The sequence below is a fragment of the Lacerta agilis genome, chromosome 1, assembly GCF_009819535.1.
Source record: "Lacerta agilis isolate rLacAgi1 chromosome 1, rLacAgi1.pri, whole genome shotgun sequence".
Classification (NCBI taxonomy): domain Eukaryota; kingdom Metazoa; phylum Chordata; class Lepidosauria; order Squamata; family Lacertidae; genus Lacerta; species Lacerta agilis.
The window spans coordinates 111,966,391-111,987,072 of record NC_046312.1 but is presented as its reverse complement, the minus strand read 5'-3'; the positions used below and the strand labels follow the sequence as shown (position 1 = coordinate 111,987,072).

The window sequence follows — 20,682 nt, the reverse complement described above, 5'->3', positions numbered from 1 at the left end:
TTTGAAGATTGCATGCCATCAAATCTCATCTCAGTCTCCTCTTTCCTAGGCTCCTCGCCTCCAGTGACCTCACCTGTTCTTCACGAATTCTCCAAAGATTATAGACAGAGGCTCTGAAATTACATCCGCAAGCTCCTTTAGTACCCTTGGGTGCAGCTCATCAGACCCTGGAGATAAAGTAGCTAGGTGCTCCCTTACCACCTCTTCTATCTTGGGCTGCAGCTCCCTCCCTGCAGATTGGGCACTGCTTCACTTTTGGGTGAAGACAGAGGCAAAGTAGGTGTTGAGCATTTCTGACCATAGGCTCTCACCCAGTAGTTCCTTAAGCCTTTTATTAAAAAATCAGCCTTCTCAAAGTCCACAGTGCATGTCCGACTAAACTCAGCTTTCCCTTGCCTCTGTATCATGATAACCAAGAGGACATCATCACTTCCTCCCAAGGTTCCTAGTACTTCCACTTCATCGATGTGTTGCTAGTAACATCCTGTTTTGTCCTAATGCAAAGCTCTCGGATGAAGTTAGCCTGAATTTAGGGGCTGTGAAACATTAGGGCTATTGGCAATGCTTCACTCCTTCCTGAACAACTGGGCAGGAAGTGTATTTACAACAGCTTCAAATGACTTTATTTGTCTTCCTTCCCTTTCTTCAGGGTGATTTGGCGAAATGTTCGGAGAAAAACAACAACACAGAACAAATGGCTCAGTGAACATTCTGTGAGAACAACATTATGAGCAATGTTACCAGCTTACATCCTGCAAAACGTAGAAACAGGGCTCCGCTTAACAGGGTGCCAGTACTGAAGCTACCAGATGAACTGCTTGATAACTTGAGTATTATCGATGAGCATCATTTCCCACCTCACAATTATGCATACGAAATACATGCAAACCATGTGAAACGTATGTCCTGGTCATATTTCAAAAGATGTGCTCTACACATCTGTACGCTGGAATTGTTCAGACATTGCCACAGTTAAGTCATTTTAGATTCTGGACTTAATGCTCTTGCAGGAGCATTGCCACCTTCTGTCCCCCACTTTTTATGGTAGTGCATATTACTTCCATTGGTAGGGGCTTGGAATAGTTTAGCTTTGAGGTCCCATCCAACTCTATAGAATTATATGTTTCTACTTCAAAATGTGCTTTGCAACACCTACTACAGTTGCAGGACCTCTTCCTCATTCTTCTGAGTGACACCCTGGAAGTCTGCCCCCAAAGCCCTCCCCAGAAGGCACCATGGTACTTGTGCATGTTTTGCCTCAGACAACAAATGTAGCTTTTTGGTGCAGTATTACTACTGCAAGTGCCCAGTGCCTGCAAATGCAAACAAAACATCTGCCAAAGAAAGGGCAAACCAATCTATTTCTATGTCCATATTCTTGAAGAACTGCAACCTGCTTTTCACAAATATCTGCTATTGCACACCAAAATAACAACAGGCTGACTTCTACACAATCTGGATAAATCACAGGTTCTTTATAAGGTCTGGAAAGAGTCTTCAGAATGCAGCTGTACATATAACATGGGATTATACAAGCAGGAGCCCTGAAAAACAGAGCTCTGTCACAAAATGCATGCATTTGTACACACAGGGGCTCTTTCTAGACCTTATTACAAGCATGTGAAGGCTGGGTACTTATGGGATTCCACTTCTGTGCCACCCACACATTCAAAGAATGTCAGAAAGGTGCTGGAAGGAAAAGAGCATGAATACACAGATATGCTAAACTAACACACTAGAGTGTTTGGTATACAAAATGCTCAAGGCTGTCTTAACCGTTGGTGCTAGGGGTGCACGGCACCCGGGTGCCGGGCTCTCAGGGGCAACAGGCTGAGAGTCCAGGGCTGAGCATTGGAGTCCAGGGAAAAGCCGCTGACAGCTGAGCGGAGCAGAGCCCGTTGGAGTGCCGCGGGCTCTTCTGCTGCGGGCGGCTCTTCCCCAGACTCCAACTGAAAGATACTCGGAGTCCAGTGTGACTTTCATGCTCTTTATTCAGCTCATAGTAGTGAGGAATGCAGTTCCCCCAAAACGTTTGCTTTATATACACTATTTACACAATGGGCCCCACGTGATTGGCTAATTCCGGGATACTCCTGTATGCCAATCAGAGTGCGGATTCAGTTCCACCTGGAGCTGGATTGGGTGGCTCCTGCAGACCAATCAGACTGCTGCAATCTCAATCCTATTGTTCTGGGACCAGTCAGACTGCTGCAATCTCAATCCTATTGTTCTGGGACCAGTCAGACTGCTGCAATCTCAATCCTATTGTTCTAGGATCAATCAGCCTGCTGCAGTTTGGATCCTATTCAGCTCAGTACATAACACCCCTCCCCTCTAAGTTCCAGTCCTGCCTGGGAGGTTGCATCCATAGTCCTCAAGGTACGCTGGCCGCCTACGTGTGCGTTGCGGCCTGGGCTGTTCCCTGGTCAGGGGTTCTGGTTCTGGCTCGTGTTCCGAGGCTGCTGGTTGTGATGGGGCTGTTTGGTCTGGCGCAACCAGCTCGCTCTGTTCTGGCTCTGGTTCTGGTGCCCTTTCGGCCTCGCGGGTCCTCTCAGTATTTACTGATTCTGCCTCCCCTGCCAGCCCCTCCTGCTCTACAGGTCTCAATGCCCCACTGTTCCCTTGGGACTCCTCTGACCTGTCCTCCTCCTGGTTTTCTCCTGGGAATCGTCGCCGTAGCTGGTCGCAGTGGCGGCGCCAGCATTGCCCCCCCTCTGTTAGCACCTCGTATGACACGGGGCCCGTCACCCTGGTGACTGTGGCGGGTACCCATGCTGGGCCTGCCCCAAAATTCTTTGCGTACACTGGATCCTGGGCCACAAAGGTCCGGGGGTTCCTGCCTTCACCCACCACTACCTCATCCTGAGCTCTGTCGGGGTGGAGGCGGTCCAGTCTGATTGCGAGGCGCCGGCCCATTAGTAGTTCAGCGGGGCTCCGGCCAGTCGTTGAGCTGGGGGTGCTGTGCTGTGCTAGAAGGAATGTGGCTCGCCCCACAAACTCGCGCCGAGCCGCCTGCAGAAGAGCCTGCGTGGCTCTGACAGGCTCTGCTCTGCTCGGCTGTCAGCTCTTGCCCCAGCTGCATGGCAGCTAACTGTTTTGGTGCTGCGCCCAGAGCACTGTGTAACGTTGTGGGTGCTGCGTGACACATCCTGTTGCATGCGCCAAGCTGCGGGTTACTTTGCTGCCTTTTCCGCTGTCTGCACACACTCCCAGTGGCGCCCAACGTGGGGTGCCAGCGCAGAACGACGGAGAATGCAAGCAGCAGTGGAGGAAACATCTCCGTACGGGATCTGCCATGTGCTGCTGGCAGCAACAAATCCCAACGAATAAAGGTAAACAACTATTTCCTTTAATAAAAAAAGTCAACAATTTTGGCGGTTCTCTCTCTAAAAAATGGTCGACAACTCTGGGCAACCTAGGGACACTGGGCAGATCTTTGCACCCCAGCGCCGCATACGCTTAAGACGGCCCTGAAAATGTTGCAGGTTGAAGTAGAAGAGACAAACTAATACGATTTAAAAATGAAGTAACTGAAATTATTCCACACAGGGTTTCACATATTTCATTCTGGGTTATCTGTTGTCTATGGTTGCCACTAACCCTTCCCCCCCCCCAAGTCATCTGTATGTGACAGGGAACTTAAGGCTACATTCACAATACAGTCTATCTATTAATTTCTATACTATATTTGAGCTTTCACGTGATGTAAAAGCCCCTTCTGGAAATCTAGGGGAAGTTTAGCACTTATTTCCATGTTATTTGATTCTAGAAATAATTTGACTGCAACCGCATTAACCCACAACATTGTGAAAGTAAACAAAATTTGGGGTGGTATACCAGCACTGACTTCTTTCCTGCCCTTTTCATGGGTAAATCAGGGGAAGCAGAACCATGCAGGTGTGGAAAGTGTGAGGAAGCAGCCATGTTGCCTATGATCACAGGTGTGAATGAAATTCATTGCAACGTGCCAGTAAAAGCCACTGGTCCATAACACAATAGGGACAGAAGCATCACCATTGTAACCAGCAAATCCCCATGTCTGAATGCACCCTAAAGGAAGTTTGTATTTTGCAGGGCATTCAACTATTCATTAATAGAAAATAAGTTCCCACAGCTTTCCAATTTCCTTATTTTGTACTGTCTCTACACTCCGGACAAACTCATTAGCTGTGTCATTCGGGAGCCGAACCAAAGCAGTGGCAGGAGCAAAAAGTTATTTCTGCAACCAAGAAGAAAACAACTGTGTACCAAAATGGTTTATCCTATCAAGCCCCAGATTTGAGTTTCCCAAATAAAATTAAGTTTCATTAAGCCTAGCGCCTCCAGCTTATTTTGTCATGACCTAAAAGTTATATAAAAGGAAGCAAAAGCCAAAAAACAGCTCCTATCTAACTTGAGCAAATACACTTTATTAAATTTAACATGTTACGGTCACTCAGGCAACAAATTCATGTATTATCCCAAGCAGCGAGGGCAGCTTTACAGTTTTATTATAGTCCTTCTAGATGTCCATAGAATTTGTAGCCCGAAGAAAGTAAATAATGACTTCAGTGTCTTCTACTAACTGAAGGGACAGAAAATGATTCTCTCCCTAGAACAGGATTGGCAAATCTTTTTCAGGTCAAGAACCACATTTGCTCATGGACAACCTTCCATACCAGTGGCGGGCTGAGTTAAAGGAAAAAAGTAGACAAAGCAACAGAGGTAATCCATAACTTTGTAAAGTAGGTTGCATTCAAATAGAGGAAGCGTGTAGCTGTAGAGTCCGATATGGGAGAGACGTGTTTTATTTCAGGTTTTGCAGATTATGGTGTCTGGTTTTGCTGTTACAGGTACACCATGGTGTTTCTTCTCTCTGCGTTCCTCCCAGCTGTCATTCTTTCTCCGGTCGCTGCTGTGAATGCACAACCTGACTGTCTAACTCCAAGCATTTGCGATCATCTGCAAGGGATTCCCATATGGCAGGGTTAATGATGCCAGCCTTCAGGTCATGTTTGCAGGATGGATATTTTACAGGACGGATAATTCTCCACATTTGGGCTGATGCACAATGCCTTCAGCTTCATCGTTGTTGCCCAGTGAACAACCGAAGCAAACTGAAGCACTTCCGTATGATTAAATGAGTTTCAGTTATAGATACTGGGTTATTGAATGGAATAATATCCTCAGTGGTACAATGGGCACAGTTCATTGGAGTTCAGTGGAGATACTGTTAAATGAAATCAGTTGGCCTTTCAGGTTAATGTATGTAGGGATAGATACTAGACTATAACTTGTATTTTCTGCTATGGTCTATGGAGTAATGCAACCAACGCCGTTCTGTTCTATTCCGTAACTTGTTATTGGGATAGGGGATAGTAGGTCGAAGTGAGAACAAGTGGAATTCTGTGGCGATGAAGTATCAAGTATAAAAAATGCTGATGCTATAATGACTTACATCCACTTGATGGCACTATAGACATACGATTTCTGTTTATAAAGGGTGGCTGACTCTTCCACACAGGTAGCAAGATTTGCAGTTAGAACTGTTGGGGAGCAATACATTTCAAAAACTGTGTCAAAATTGTGTGGGATGTAAACACAGAGCAGCCAAACACAACACTGCTAGAGTGGACATGAAGGTAACTCAGTCCTCCAGGCTTAACTTCCTGTTTACCTGGACTGAGTTACAGGAACCAGAAGTAGGTGTGGTCTTACCTGGGAACAAGATCCCAAAGATCACTCTCCATTTTGCCTCGTCCTTTGAACAAGCAGGATGCTCTCTCTCAGCTTGCAGCTGAGAGAAAAAGAGGTGAAGCCTGTTCCCCTATGGAATCAGCTTCACCACATGTAAATATATTTATCTAAGCTTATCTGCCTCTTTGAGCCTATACTGTAACTCATGGATGACTGTAAGTAAACTCTTTTATATCCTATAATCAGTACTGTGTTGTGTCTTTACTTTTAAGAGGTAAGAAGGGGAATATACCAGGAATATATATTTCTTATAGAGGCTTTAGCAAGCCTATGCAACCGTTTTCTGCTGTGTTTTAGAAGGGAATGTAACTCTGCTAAGTTTGGAGCTTGCTCACACAAGCTCGGATGATATATATAAAATAATATATACTCATCCACACTCCTAAACATTCCCACAAATTGACTCAATGTCTGGGTCATTAGAAAGATCTCACCTGGGACTTTAACTACTTGTGAGAAAGCTTTACAGAATTGACAGTCTTCTGAGAAAATTGAGTAAGTTGCAGAACAGAAATAACCGCCCCCAAACAATAAAAACGAGAGTTTAATCCATCAAAACATGAAACTTTTGCAGTCATGAAGTATTAGGTGCTTATTACTCTTATTTTATTATTCATTTGTTTGACATTTATATTCCTCCCCCCTTCCTCCAAGGAGCTTAAAATTGCATATATGGAGCAGGGGGTCGCTTAGGGAATATTTTCACAGTAATCCTGTGAAGTAGGTAGGTCTGAGGAATAGGAATTTGTGCAAACACACTGGATTTTGAACACCCACACCAAACCACTCTGGTCTAGTCACTATAAGAACACTGGTCCCAATTACTAACTTCATAGAAGGAAAACAAACTGATACACCAAATGCTAATTCACGTGGGAGCCCTTAATATATGCACAAATAGTGCTGCGTGCGTTTAAACAGAGGCAGTTTATCCCCAAGTACATTCCTCTGAGCAGATAATATTTTTTAAAGTCCATTTATTTCAATGGGTCTAATCTGAGAATGCCTAAACGGGCATATTCAGCCATTATGTGGATGTGCTTTTTCCCTCTCAAAGAATGCCAAGAGAAAACAGAAAACAACACAAAATATCAGAATAAGCAATCTAACAAAATACAGAATAAATCAAAATATAAAACATCATCCATGGAGTGGTCTCTAGTCCACAAAAGCTTACGACACACTGAAACTTGCTAGTCTTCAAGGCATGGGATAGCCAACCTTTTTTGGGCGCAAGGACGCGTTCGAAAATCGAAGAAATGTCATGGGCAGCTCTGAACACCGTTTGTGATTCTTATTTTTATCTGTAAGCTACCTTGATTCCCATCAGGGGGAAAAGCAGGGTATATATAAATATAGAAGAAGAAGAAGAAGAAGAAGAAGAAGAAGAAGAAGAAGAAGAGGAGGAGGAGGAGGAGGTGGTGCTCAGAGCCTCTCCCAAAACAGGCAAAAATCCTGCCCCCCCCAAACAAGTAACACAAAAGATAACAAAAGTGGGCACTACCCTCAAAAAATGAGAACAGAAAACAGGCAGCTATCTCAATCAACTGAACAAAAATGCAACAAAAAAAAAACTGAATCAAAAATAAAAATTGGAAGGAGCACAATTCCCATGGCACCATAACTGGGGATCCCAGCTTAAAGGTACCACAAACCTTCCTGTTTTTGCTTCAAGAAACATGTCTATACATCTGGAAATTAATAAATGAGTGTTATAATTATTGTCCCATAAATGTCAGGTGACTATTCCTCTCCTACCTCCAATCAACCTCAGGATAACCTCCCTATTTGGGTTCCTGCTATTTCCAATGTGGTGTGTGTGTGCATTTCATTTGGTCCAGCTTTAGCACAGATTGATGCTGGCGGCAGCCTCTTCAAAGCCTGCAAGCTTGTAGAGTGAATTATATTAATGGGGAAACAGCCTCTCTCTTCTCTTACCCTGCCCCCCTATGCCCCCAAGCAAGACATCCCAAAACCTCACTGAGCAATGAATGCAGCTCCATGCCTCCTGCAATGCAGACATGCGCCTGGAAGGTGCAACTGAACTGTTAAGATCCTTTCAGCTTTTGCAGTAGAAAAAAAGAAAGCAGGGAGGAGAGGAATCCACATAGAAAAGTGGTTCCTCTGGGTTCACTTACTTATGTTTTACAATTCATGGTGCTCTGCAGTGACAGTAACTGGAAGCAAAAATGATCAGGTACCACCAGCATTATGCACTTATTAAATCAGTGGTGAGGATGGACAGAGCCCTCTCCTATAGCTATAATGTTAACTTGCTTGCTGAAACTCCAGCAAAGCAGAGATATGCTGAGCTACAGAGTGTGTAATCTGATTGTTCCAGCCAACTAGGCACAGCAGCTGATATGCACTAACTTTCATTCTCAGCGGAAACAGACAACAATAAAAACTCAACAGAGCACAAATTTCCATTGTCCATATAAACTAGGAAACATAAGGGAAATACCAGAAGCAAACGTTAAAATATATGTTTGTACAACTAAGGCCCCAAATCCTGCAATCCTCCTATTGCTTAATAGCATTTTAATCGGTCCAAAAGGACGTGTACTGTTATATGCAGTAATTAGAATATTGTTTCTAACATTTACTGAGCTTTCAGTTTTTCATGGTTTTAATATCCAGTAAACTCCTCTGAGTATTTTGTGGGAAACCACCCCATAACGTTTAAGGCACATCAAAATTAGAGAAATGCAAACATTCCAGAGAACTGAATATGCATCAAGGTATACTAATGGAGATCTAGGAACATTAACATGGTTCTTGTAGACAGGCAAAATACAGCAAAAAAAAACCCAAAACAAATAAAGTTCATATTTGAGGCGTTCACACCAACTACAAATTAAGAATGAATTAAAATGCCAACCTACAAAGTATAATCAGGAAAAATGTTACACTGAAGGTGCATATAGCATGCTCTGCATGGGGAAGAATGAAAATGAACGTTCATAGAAAAAGAAGCAATAGAAGACTTAATTTCATTTCTAGGTGAATTTTATAGCTGAACAGTCTTCAAAATTGTGAGAATAGCGTCACTATTTCCAACTCAGAACCATTTTCTTGGATGCCAGGAATGAACACTCATCCTTCCATCCATACTGAAAAAAGGAAAGCTCTCTGTGAGAAAGTGTAATGGTTTCTGATGTAAATGAAACCACCCCCACCCTCCATTGACAGGGTGCTGATGGAAGGGGGGCAGTCCTGTATATAATTGTGGCCCTGTATATTTTTCTGCTTTTTTTCAAATGTGGCAGCTATTTTGGGTTGTGCCATGCCCTCAAGGCAGACATTCTGTGACTGGCACCCACATGCCCTTCTCAAAATTCCAGATGTTCCCACTAGTCCAAAAAGGTTGCTGAGCCCAAAGAATATAATACCATCATGCTGAGCAAATTACACGAGACAGTGTGAAATTTATGGACGCATCACTTATAATATGAATTCCAAAACTGTATTTTTGTGAAATTTCCAGTGATAGGCTGGGTTCACAAGTAAATGGAGCAGCTTCTCTGAACCTTCACAAGAACATGATAGATTCCTGTTGCTGCTTATAAGATTAATTTAAAATTTGACAGATGTAGGCAAATGTGCATCAATAATGTGCTTTTCATTATTATACACCAAGGCAATTTATTTACATTACAGTGCATAACAAGCACAAGCACTTGACTTAATCTATGCAAACACAATTTAGAAATCCACTCTTATTCAATTGTAAAATGAAAATCCTTTTAACTTGTTGCTTAAGAGGTTCCACTGTGATTATCATTACCCTGTTGTCATTATTTATCATGTCCTCTAAGTAGATGCAGCTGTTAAGCATTCAGGACAAAATTACTGTGATGAACTATCATGGAGGTGCACATCTGACCAGACATTTTGATACTCTGTGTGACGTCTGCTTTTAAAAACCAACTCTACTTGAAAATACCCAACAGTATTTATTGTTCAGGGGTAATTGACCTCAATTAAAGAAAAATCCTATGTCACTTCCTCCTACATGCAGCCTTAATAATAATAAATAAATTGGACAGGAGGTGAGAAAGGGCTCAGAATTCAGTAACATCTATTGAATAGAATGTACATTTCATTTCCATTAATAATTTCATATGCAATTCAAATTTTACAACTCTTGTTTTCTGATTGTATCTTGTTGGATTCGGTGGGAACTTTCTGAATTGAAGGCAAGGATGCCCCGTAGCTTCCTGCTGAAATTCTGTAACTTCTGATACTACAAATGTTCCAGGGTGTTTGGGGTTTTACTTTGTCTCACTTTTGATGTGCTATAGTACAAGTGTAAGGAAAAGGAAAAAGGACCTTTCTGGGTCATGTGGCCAGCATGACTAAACCAATTCTGGCGCAACGGGACACCGCGGTGAGTGCCAGAGTGCATGGAAATGGCATTTACTTTCCCACCACATCGGTACCTATTTATCTGCTCATTCTGGTATGCTTTTGAACTGCTAGATTGGCAGGAGTTGGGACAGAGCAACAGGAGCTCACCCCGTTGCGTGGACTCGAACTGCTGACCTTCTGATCTGCAAGCCCAAGAAGCTCAGTGCTTTAGACCACAGCGCCACCTGCTCCCTATAATGCAAATGTACCCCTCCAGACTGTAATAATGTGGTAACAATGAGGAAGCATTACAGAAAAACGAATGAAGTGGAGTAATGTATAGATAAAAGGTAAAGGGACTCCTGACCATTAGGTCCAGTCACGGACGACTCTGGGGTTGCGGTGCTCATCTTGCTTTACTGGCCGAGGGAGCCGGCATACAGCTTCCGGGTCATGTGGCCAGCATGACTAACCCACTTCTGGTGAACCAGAGCAGCGCACGGAAATGCCGTTTACTTTCCCGCCAGAGCGGTACCTATTTATCTACTTGCACTTTGACAGGCTTTCGAACTGCTAGGTTGGCAGGAGCAGGGACCGAACAACGGGAGCTCACCCCGTCGTGGGGATTCGAACTGCCAACCTTCTGATCGGCAAGCCCTAGGCTCTGTGGTTTACCCACAGCGCCACCCGCATCCCTAATGTATGAATGGTCCTGTATAAATCCACCATTAATTGACTATTTCTGGACCAATTATACATTAAACACACACATCCCACATAAGAAAACTCAGTCTGGAGGGGAGCTATCTGTTATTAGAGTAAGAAGCTAGGAATGGTGTTTTTTTATAATCTTAAAATGTTTAGTGCAATAGGCCATTTTAAAATTGCTTTTAGTCTTTGCTTCGCTGATGTGAATCTCTTTGCTTGGATAATGAAAGTATGGGGAATACAATTTTCAGAACTGTAAGGTTTGATACAGAATCTTATAACGTACTAAGACAGCTCTCTGAAAAGATGGCCTGGCTTCCAGCTCTACTTAGTGGAGCTTCTAGATATTTTAATAAGCTCTGCATAGGCTGTCTTTCCACAGGACATACATTAGCTCGCCTTCACATTCGCGAACCCTACAATATTATTGCTAAAACCTTTGGTTAGCATATGTGGTCATAAACAGTGAGACACACCATCTCCCACAATCCCAGTGATGTTAAAAACTGCTAAGTGCAACTATACGTTTTGTTTTATTTCAACCGGGTAAGTGGCTGCATAAAAAGAACGAATCGCACAGAACTTAATTGGCTGTCATTTGCAAAGCAGCAACTGGCGAAATAACTGGACAATGTTATTTTATTCCGGCTGAAAAAAAATGTCACTGCAAAGCTGACATGCTGCATCTTTTGTTTCCTGTTTATTCATTAGCTGCATGACACTCTGCCACAGCTGCAAGCAATTAGAGAGTTTTGAAATGTTTTTATAAGGTCAGTGATAGAAATTTGCTAAAATTAAAAATTCAGCAAAACAGGACAATTATGTTAATTCATCAACAAAGCAGAGGTCTTGGCTATACACCACAAATGTAGTGTTGTGTCCAAATATTAGTGGGAAAACGCAGTCTAAGCACTTGCCCGCCTGCAATACATTGTTAAAGTACAACATTTTAGCATGTTGCCTGATCTCCACCCCCACCCCCTTTTAATAACAGTCATATCTTGGAAGTCGAACAGAATCCGTTCTGGAAGTCCGTTCAACTTCCAATACGTTCGGAAACCAAAGTGCGGCTTCCGATTGGCTGCAGGAAGGTCCTGCAGCCAATTGGAAGCCGCGGGAACCCGTCAGGTCAAACGTTCAGGTTCCAAAGAATGTTCGCAAACTGGAACGCTCACTGTTGGGTTTGCGGCGTTTGGGAGCCTAAATGTCCGAGTACCAAGGCGTTCAGGATCCAAGGTACGACTGTACTTATTTTCTTTATTATATATTTAATGCATTTTCACCACACTCTTTAGCCAAAATAATCTTCCACATCATCTTCCATACCAATTAAACAACACTTGAAAGGGCAGTCTGTGGCCTCAGGTTTACAACCTAAAAGCTACGTCACAAAAGAAAAAGGGAGGAGGATCGAGGAGGCGAAGGAAAGCAATTTCATGTACTAGTTCTTAAAGTTATAGTTCTTACAATGACCAGCTGGGATTGAAATAACTCAGGTAGCCATTGCAGAGTTGCTATTACACTTCCGGTTTAAAGCAAAACAGCAATGATTGGATGCTGCTAAATTGTTCAAATCTGGAAGAACCGAGGGTGAAGCCTGTTCTTCCAGAGGTCTGAATTCCCCAATTAAACCTGCTTCAGGGAAGATGGTCAAGCATCAACCATCCCATAAAGTATGCCTCTACCAGCCACATCCTCTGAACTTTTTGAAAACAGAGGCACTGAACAAGCCGAGGCACTCAATTTACTGTAGCACTTAGATGGTCTGCTTCCAAAATGCTGTGCAGACACATCAGCTAATCTTTAAACAGCTCCTGGGAGGAAGACAGTGGTATTCATTTCAGAGAAGAGGAAGACATCTAGACCCATTTCCCACCCTTCCTGGAACATATTCATTAAATGTAACAACATATCACAGGTAAAAAGTGTCTGTGACTCATGCATTCAAAATTAAAGAGCATGTCACTGGCTATTAAAGTTTCTTCTGAACCATGATACTAGCTCCCATAAAAGCTGTTCAAAATACCGGGTACTTTATATCACCAGCATATATAACGCTGGGAGGAAAGCAGAGAGAAGAAACGTCATGGTGCACCTGTAGCAGCCAAACCAAACATCCACATCTGCCCCACCTGAAATAAAACATGTCTCTCCCCTATCAGTCTCTACAGCCACAACAGGCGTTGTAAATCTCCAACACTTCGACTTTACCCCTGAAGGCGCAATCTTCCATTGTCTCCCAAGAGAGCTGGATGCCAAGAATAAATTAACACTAGTGATATCCAAGAGTGAGATTTATTATGTCTGTTTGTATATGCGGGGAACACAAAATGAAGAAAATGTTAAATGACTTGTTCAGTTCACAGCAATGTCTCATCCAACACCCAACTCCTGGTCTTCAGTACTATTCTGGATAACCTTTATCCTACAAATATTCCTAATATAATTTTTTCTAGCACTTCTTTTACTGAACAATGTGCTTTACAATACAATATCTCATTATACCGACTGTTTTATAGCAGAACCAGGTACACCAGTAAAAGCTGCAAAATAAAATGTTCTTACTGTTTAAAGCCAGATCTATTAGATCTAAGTCTCTAGAACATTGTTTCAGAAACTTCGGTCTCCAGCTGTTTTAGGACTACAATTCCCATCATCCCTGACCACTGGGCTTGCTAGCTAGGGATGATGGGAGTTGTAGTCCAAAAACAGCTGGGGGGCCAAGTTTGGGTCTCTAGAAGAAAGCATCAGGTGGTTTAGGGTTTAGGAATACAATCGCTGGGAGAAACTGGGCCACTCATCTAGTTTAACTGCAAGCAGCAAAGGTATTACATAGCCCTGATATGCAATTCCACAACTATTCTCTCCTGAAACAAAATCCTATTTAAAAGCAATCTCACACTGCACCCTAGACTCTACTGGTATCCAGCGTATGACAGTATAGAAACATTCTAAACAACTTGTTACTCATTAAATAACAGTTAATGAATTTGTGGAGTCGTTTTGGAATGCATCTGTAGTGTTTAATATTATTTGGTGGTGGACAGTTCCGCAGATGAACTGTGTTATGTTAAAAAAGCAAACAAACATGTTTTAAATCTGATGCAGATAAATCCTCTCTTGCTTCAATACTGTATAAATTCAACAATATTGTTTAACAATAGTAATCTATTGTTCCTTATTTCTCTTCCTACACCATTCATGATTTCATAATACTTCACTTCTTACTGGACATCTTGTATGAGTCTGAAAACTCTTGGAACCCATTGTGTAATTTGCCAATTCAACTAAATACCTTCCAATTAAATTATGCCCATACTTCTGAGGTAATCCTTTCTACAAATGAAACAGTACAACTATCAAAGAGAAATCTAGCATGATTTCCATCGCTTGGTAGTGCTTCGAAAATAATTAGATAACAAAAATAACCAGATTCTTGTTGTTCCAACATTGTTAGTAAATGCAGCTGAAGATCTGACAAGACTATCTGAATGGAATGATTTCTGTAGATTTCATCTATTGCAGGGGTGGCCAATTCCCAAAAGACTGTGATCTACTCACAGAGTTAAAAACTGGCAGTGATCTGCCCCCTTTCTGGGGGGGGGGGTCCAGGACTTTTTTTTTAGGGGAGCCAAAGTTGATAAATATCTGAAATTGAAATCAGAAGAGATTTCGGCTACAGTATTTAGAAGTTAAGAGAGGATATAAGAAGTTGGAGATGTGTAATGTTTATTAGTTAGACATAAGATTCTAAGTATATGATGATTAAGATTGGTGAGATTAAGATTAGTTGTGAGATAGAAGATTTTACAATGTTACAAAGTTACCAAAGAAGATTAGAATTGAACGCAGAAGAGAGGACGTGAGGAAGTCCCAGAACAATGATTATAAAGAGGATAAGGATGGATAAGTGTTTTTCTTTTTGTATTGTTTTTGTTGTATATGTAGTTTTTGTATTTTGTATGTTTTTATGGTAAAACCCAATAAATTCTCATTTAAAAAAAACCAACAAAGTTGTTTAGCTTCTTGGGGGGGAGCCAGTGACCTACCACAGATGTCCAGTGATCTACTGGTAGATCACGATCTACCTATTGGACATGCCTGATATTACGTCAGTGAAAACTAGGGCAAATAGTTGAGAAGAAGCTAACAAACCGAGGTTTCTTGATTGCAATGCTGTGGAGGCAAGACTATTTACTGTCTTGTTTAGGAAGTTGTAAGAACGGTTGTAAATACATTACAAATTACTGTGGTATGCTGAAAATGGGAAATCAATATTCCCCTCCTTTTCAGAGGGCTAGTTCAGAACTTAATAGTATTAAGTAATTACTTTCACTAGTTCTCTTGGGAACTCTAGGAAAGAAGCAACTCCACTTCCTTGCTTATTGCTTACCAATACAGTATTGTTCACTTTAATCAATTTAGCAGTTCAACTGTGATTGCTTTTACCATTGTCTTTGGTTAAGTAAAGTTCCATAAGGGGCTGTGTGAACTGATGCTTAACATGAAATTACTAGTCACTGCCTCATCCCCTCTTAATCTAAAGTCCTCCTTACATTATGCATTTGAGTATGCAGAACCCAACGGGCATTTCAGTGGGAACAAAGACGCCGTACACAAACTTTTGGAGATGGCAAAACAGAATGTTTATGCCCCAAAATAAATATTTTTATCTATCAGAAGCAGAAAGGCATAAAGAGGTAGGCTCAGAGACAAAAAATAAATCTATAACACCTCCAGCTTAGTACACAACCTATGATTACACTAGGGCAGGATTTATTCAAGCCTGATCAAGTACATGGAGAATTTGTCTTTCCATGAATGGTCCTATTATAAAGGTTCTGGCTAGCTAACTTGGTAGGTGGTAAGGAACTTAATGAAAATAATTAATTGGTCTGTATCCTTCAATCTCTCTCTACCATTTGGGAGTGGGTGACGCTGTGGTCTAAACCACTGAACCTCTCAGGCTTGCTGATCGGAAGGTCAGCGGTTTGAATCAGTGCGATGGGGTGAGCTCCCGTTGCTCTGTCCCAGCTTCTGCCAACCTAGCAGTTTGAAAGCATACCAGTGTAAGTAGATTAATAGGTACCACTGCAGCAGGAAAGTAAACAGTGTTTCGGTGTGCTCTGGATTCCGTCATGGTGTACCGTTGAGCCAGAAGCTGTTCAGTCATGCTGGCCACACGACTCGGAAAGATGTCCGTGGACAAACACCGGCTCCCTCGGCCTGAAGCGAGATGAGTGCAGCACCTCATAGTCACCTTTAACTGGACTTAACTGTCCTTTACCTTTTTATCATTTGGAATGCAATACCAGAGCTCAGAATGAACAGTAAGCTAAAAGGAGTTTTACGGTTTGAATTTGTTGGGCAGAACAGGACGGAGTTCTAATGGGCTGAAAGGTAGAGCCTTGACAGTGCGGTTGGAACAGGGTGGCGGATTAACAACTGTGTTTGTGCCATACATATAAAGCTGTCTGCTCCAAAACTGCTCTACTTTTAAGTGAACAGCAGACATTACAATGGCACTGTAGGTCTCCATATGGTACAAGCTTTTGTGTGAGAGAAAAACAAAGCAGTAAAAAAACCCTGAAGGTTAAGAAGACATCACAGATCACAGGCTATTGTATGGACAACATTACCTGCTGGTGTTATTATCCTTAACTCATAATGTCAGAAAACACCTGTCTGGAATCCACATTAGGAATCAAGCTCTCTGTTACATTAACAGACACGGCTAACTGCAAGCTCATACAATATGCAAGTAAATAAAACAGTACTCGTATACTGAATTGGCCCACGATTCTATACGTAGTTGATATAAGTCCCCCCCCAAAAAAAAAACTAAAATAAATTAGCCACACACTGGAAAATCCTTCATTGTGTGTGACTTTTGCAATCTTAATTAATGCTGTACTTCTACATGTTACTGGGACTTATGTACATAGGATTGAAGCCCTAGATTACACAAAAAAATGGAGACACAGAAAACCTGGACCTGTGAAATACATGCAGTTTACCAGTTTATAAGCACCACTAACTAATGTGATTATATACATGGACTTGAGCAACGGCACGCTGCTAAATATTTTATTTGTTATTACGGCATTTCTTTTAAGACCTAAGTACGTACATATTGCCACTGTGTACTTCTAATTAAAAACAATAATTTAATTTGCAGATGAATCAATATGCTAGCCCCCTCGCCTTATTTAATCATGCTATTTAGCTCTCTCTTCATTGCTCTGACTAAAGCAATGCACAAAGTTAAAAGTATGTGTCTGTTGTTTGCTGCGTTTTTAGTTTATATGTTTTTATTCCAAAGGTGCAAGAAATCCTCTACTGTCAGAAAACTGAACAATATCTGGAAACTTGTTCAATCTCCATGAGCACGAGTATATATTCTGCAAACTCTGTATCTGGGAAAGGCTGACTAATTCATGCATTCAGGAAGGAAAAATATACCCACCCAGCAACAATACTACAGCGTTAAACTACTGAAGTGCCTCTAGGGTTTCATTTTTAAGTCATCTGCTCAGTGGCGTACCGAGGGGGGAGCAATGGGGGCGGAGCGCCCCGGGTGCCAGCCTTGGGGGAGGGTGACACTCGGCGCCACACACCCCACTCCCAAGCCGCCGCCCGGCACCCCTTCCGTGTAGTGGCGGCAACTTTTAAGGCTGCAGCGCGCGAGCAGCAGCACAAACAAGTGTCTGTGCTGCTGCTCGCACGCTGCAGACTTAAAAGTTGCTGCCACTGCGCCCACACGGAAGGGGTGCCGGCCGCTCACGCCCGGCATCTTGGGTGGACTGCGCACGTCCGCACATGCGCACTCCACCCTGGATGCTGCGCATGCACCATGACGTCACGATGCATGCGTCGTGATGTCAGGGCGCGCGCTAGGGAGCGATGTCCCACCCCCGGGGGGTGCCCCTGCATTTGCCGCTCTGGGCAGCAAAGCGGCTCCCTACGCATCTGCTCCTTTTTGGGAAGCTCGCAACTAGCTGCCTGCTGGCTGCCTGAACTTTCACTCACTCAGCTGATCACGTGATAATCTGTGTAAGAATTGCAATGGGGGAATTGGCTTCTACTCCTTAACAGATGCCAATGAGGGCAGCATTCAGCACTTCCCTCAACACTACAAACTTTGTCAGCAGAGAAGTTACACCTTGGGAACATTCACCTAGGAGAACACAGCTGCACCTACAGTGTGTTTTAAGTTCTTTCACGTGCTCAGCACACGTATAAAGCTATGTTTCTCTATAACGTTGATTTCTTTCATAAATGCCTTTAGAAATGCTAACGTTTTGATTTTCCTTTTATGTGTGTTATTATTATTTTTAAGGCTTTCCTCTCATGGGCTTTCCTCTCATACTTTCCTATGGCTCATCTTATTTCTCCCATTCTTCCTCTCTTCTCCTCCTTCTTTTTCTTCTCCTGGTTCTAGTAGAAGCACGCTTTCTTGTGCATGTCGTTTCAACATTCTTATTCCTCCCCCTTCCTTTTTCTTTCTTTAAATTGAATCCTATTTGTCTTTTTATCCCCTTCAGCATCTTGCACTTATGTACTGTCCTCCAGGGGAAGAGGAAGGAGGGGATGATGAGAGCGCACCACCCCCATTGGCGCGATCCTGGTGAGGTTCCATCGCGGCTGCCCCCCATCCGCGCTGGGCACCCCGTCCCCGCAGGCTGTGCGCACTGCCCCCAGAATGCACGCCCCACCTCCAGTATGCATGCCCCACCCCCGGGACGCATGCCTGCTCCCTGCCCCCCAGTGCCGGAGAATGAAGCTCCACCACTACTGTCCTCTCTCTTGTCTCATTACAGACTTCCGACTCCCAATTATCATTCTTCCGTTGTTCTCCTTTACCTACCACCCTTTTCCTGTAGGGCTTCCATTTCCACCTTGATTCTTTCTCTGAATTTTCCATCCATCACTTTTATTCTCTCCTCTTTATAATCTCATTCTCTAGATATTAGCTTCCCACCACCTTTCTTGCACACCCCGCACTGTTGACATAAGAATGAAGGCTGATTTCTTCCCCCTTACACCCACACACTATAAGCAAAGGGAGTCTGCTAGGAGACTGCTTTAGTCATAAGTACCAACTGCAGAGATTTTTCTTATGTGCGATTACAGATTGCTGTGTACAGCTATTAATAGGCAGGTAGAGATAGCTAATTTAATGAGCAGGCAGTGTGTTAACTGACGTTCATTAACTAATTCAAGTATACATATCAACACACAGAATTAGCTGTGTTCTGGCTCTGCTGAAAGAAATAGAAATACTGTACTGAGAATACAGAAAATAGATTTTGCCAGTGAAATGTAAATGGATTAGAAGCAACAAGTTGTACATGACCCTAAATTAACGACAAACTGTTAAATCTTCATTTCTCCCTGTAATTGTACTTACCTTTTGTAATTTAAAGATTATAGCAATGGCCAAAATATAAGATAACTTTACACACAGTTGAAATTGAAGCCAAACATCTGGTGCTTGAGCCCTTGTACCAGACGATACTACATTTCAAAGCAGGATTTTAAAAATCCAGACTGGTGTTGAGCCAACTGCTGCCTCTGTTTTGGATGCAGTCAAGTGTAATGGGTAGGGAATATTTAACCAAAAGAGTAGGGGGAAATGACATGCATGTTGTTAATGATTTCAATTAATTCAGTCTGATCACTTCAGTAGCATAACTGAAGCTGAATACAAATGACCACTTATCAAAGTAGGCATACTTAGCATCCACCAACATGGCAAGAGTTTTACCAACACCCATAGGGACAAACATAAATCCAGCGCATTTCCAAAAAATGTGAAATTCTCCTTTGCATTTAGGCAGATGTCGCCTATATGGTTACGCACTCACCACATTAAGTTACTTGGGGAAATGAGCATCTCTAGTTACTGTGCGTTCTGTGTTGCATACAGATTGGTGAGAAAATACTCTGCCTGCAGATGAAAATGGGGGAAATGGCACCTACTTGTAGAAACTGAGCCAGCCACTCAATACATTTGACATTTGTGACTCACCTTAGGCAGTGATAAGGCTAAAGTTGTCCCTGAAGAGAAAAAGGTCGTCATAAGGCAGGCATTTTTAAAAAACAAAACAAACAAAACAAAAACTGGGCAGCCTAAAAGTCTTGCAAAATGATAGCCACCAATCGAGAGCTTTCCAGTGATGACAACATAGCAAATACAACAAATAAATGGTTGAATATATTGTCTCATGTAAGAAGGAAATGCCAAAGAAGCCACTGCAGCTTTAGTGATAATAGTATTGTGAACTTTATCTCAAAATATGGAATAACAGCTTCACCAAAATTTTTACATAACACAGCAGAGGGAGACAGATTACTGAATAAATGTACTGATTCTTAAAGATATGTGGAATGAAGGCATGTCATCTAAACAATACAAAAATAAATACTTGATTACAAATAGAACAATGCATTTGCTTTATGGGAATCAAGATGCAAACCTTAATACATGTCTGAGAAAACAGCTATGTAAGATGTTATCCATACTGCCAAGCAAAAAAGAAAGAAAATCTTACTTTTTCATCATCATCGGTGAAAGGAGCACCTCCAGGTGTTTTATTTATCGCTTGGGCAACGCCAAGAATTTCACCTTCACTGTTTCTTATGGGCATGCAAAGCAATGACTTGGTCTTGTATCCAGTCAGTTTGTCAATCTCGTCGTTAAAGCGGCGATCCTACCCAAACATAAAGAAATGGTTATAATTGGGAATTACAACAGAATGCTTTTCTGTATTCAATGTGCTGACCATCAGACATTTCCCAGGTTGAACTCACCAACTTGAAAGTGATTACTTCCATCTATCTGGCCTTTGCTAAACCTTAACTTTGAGCATGCTTTTGTAGTGCATG

General features: G+C 42.3%; 1 protein-coding gene across 1 annotated transcript in view; it reads right to left on the bottom strand.

Annotated features, from left to right (window-relative positions):
- The window catches only part of PDE11A (phosphodiesterase 11A), a 135,736-nt gene that overhangs the window by 89,425 nt on the left and 25,629 nt on the right, over positions 1-20,682 (bottom strand). The window contains exon 2 of the mRNA XM_033149880.1: positions 20,349-20,507. Coding sequence (XP_033005771.1) covers positions 20,349-20,507 — 159 coding nt within the window. The remainder of the gene's footprint in view (positions 1-20,348; positions 20,508-20,682) is intronic.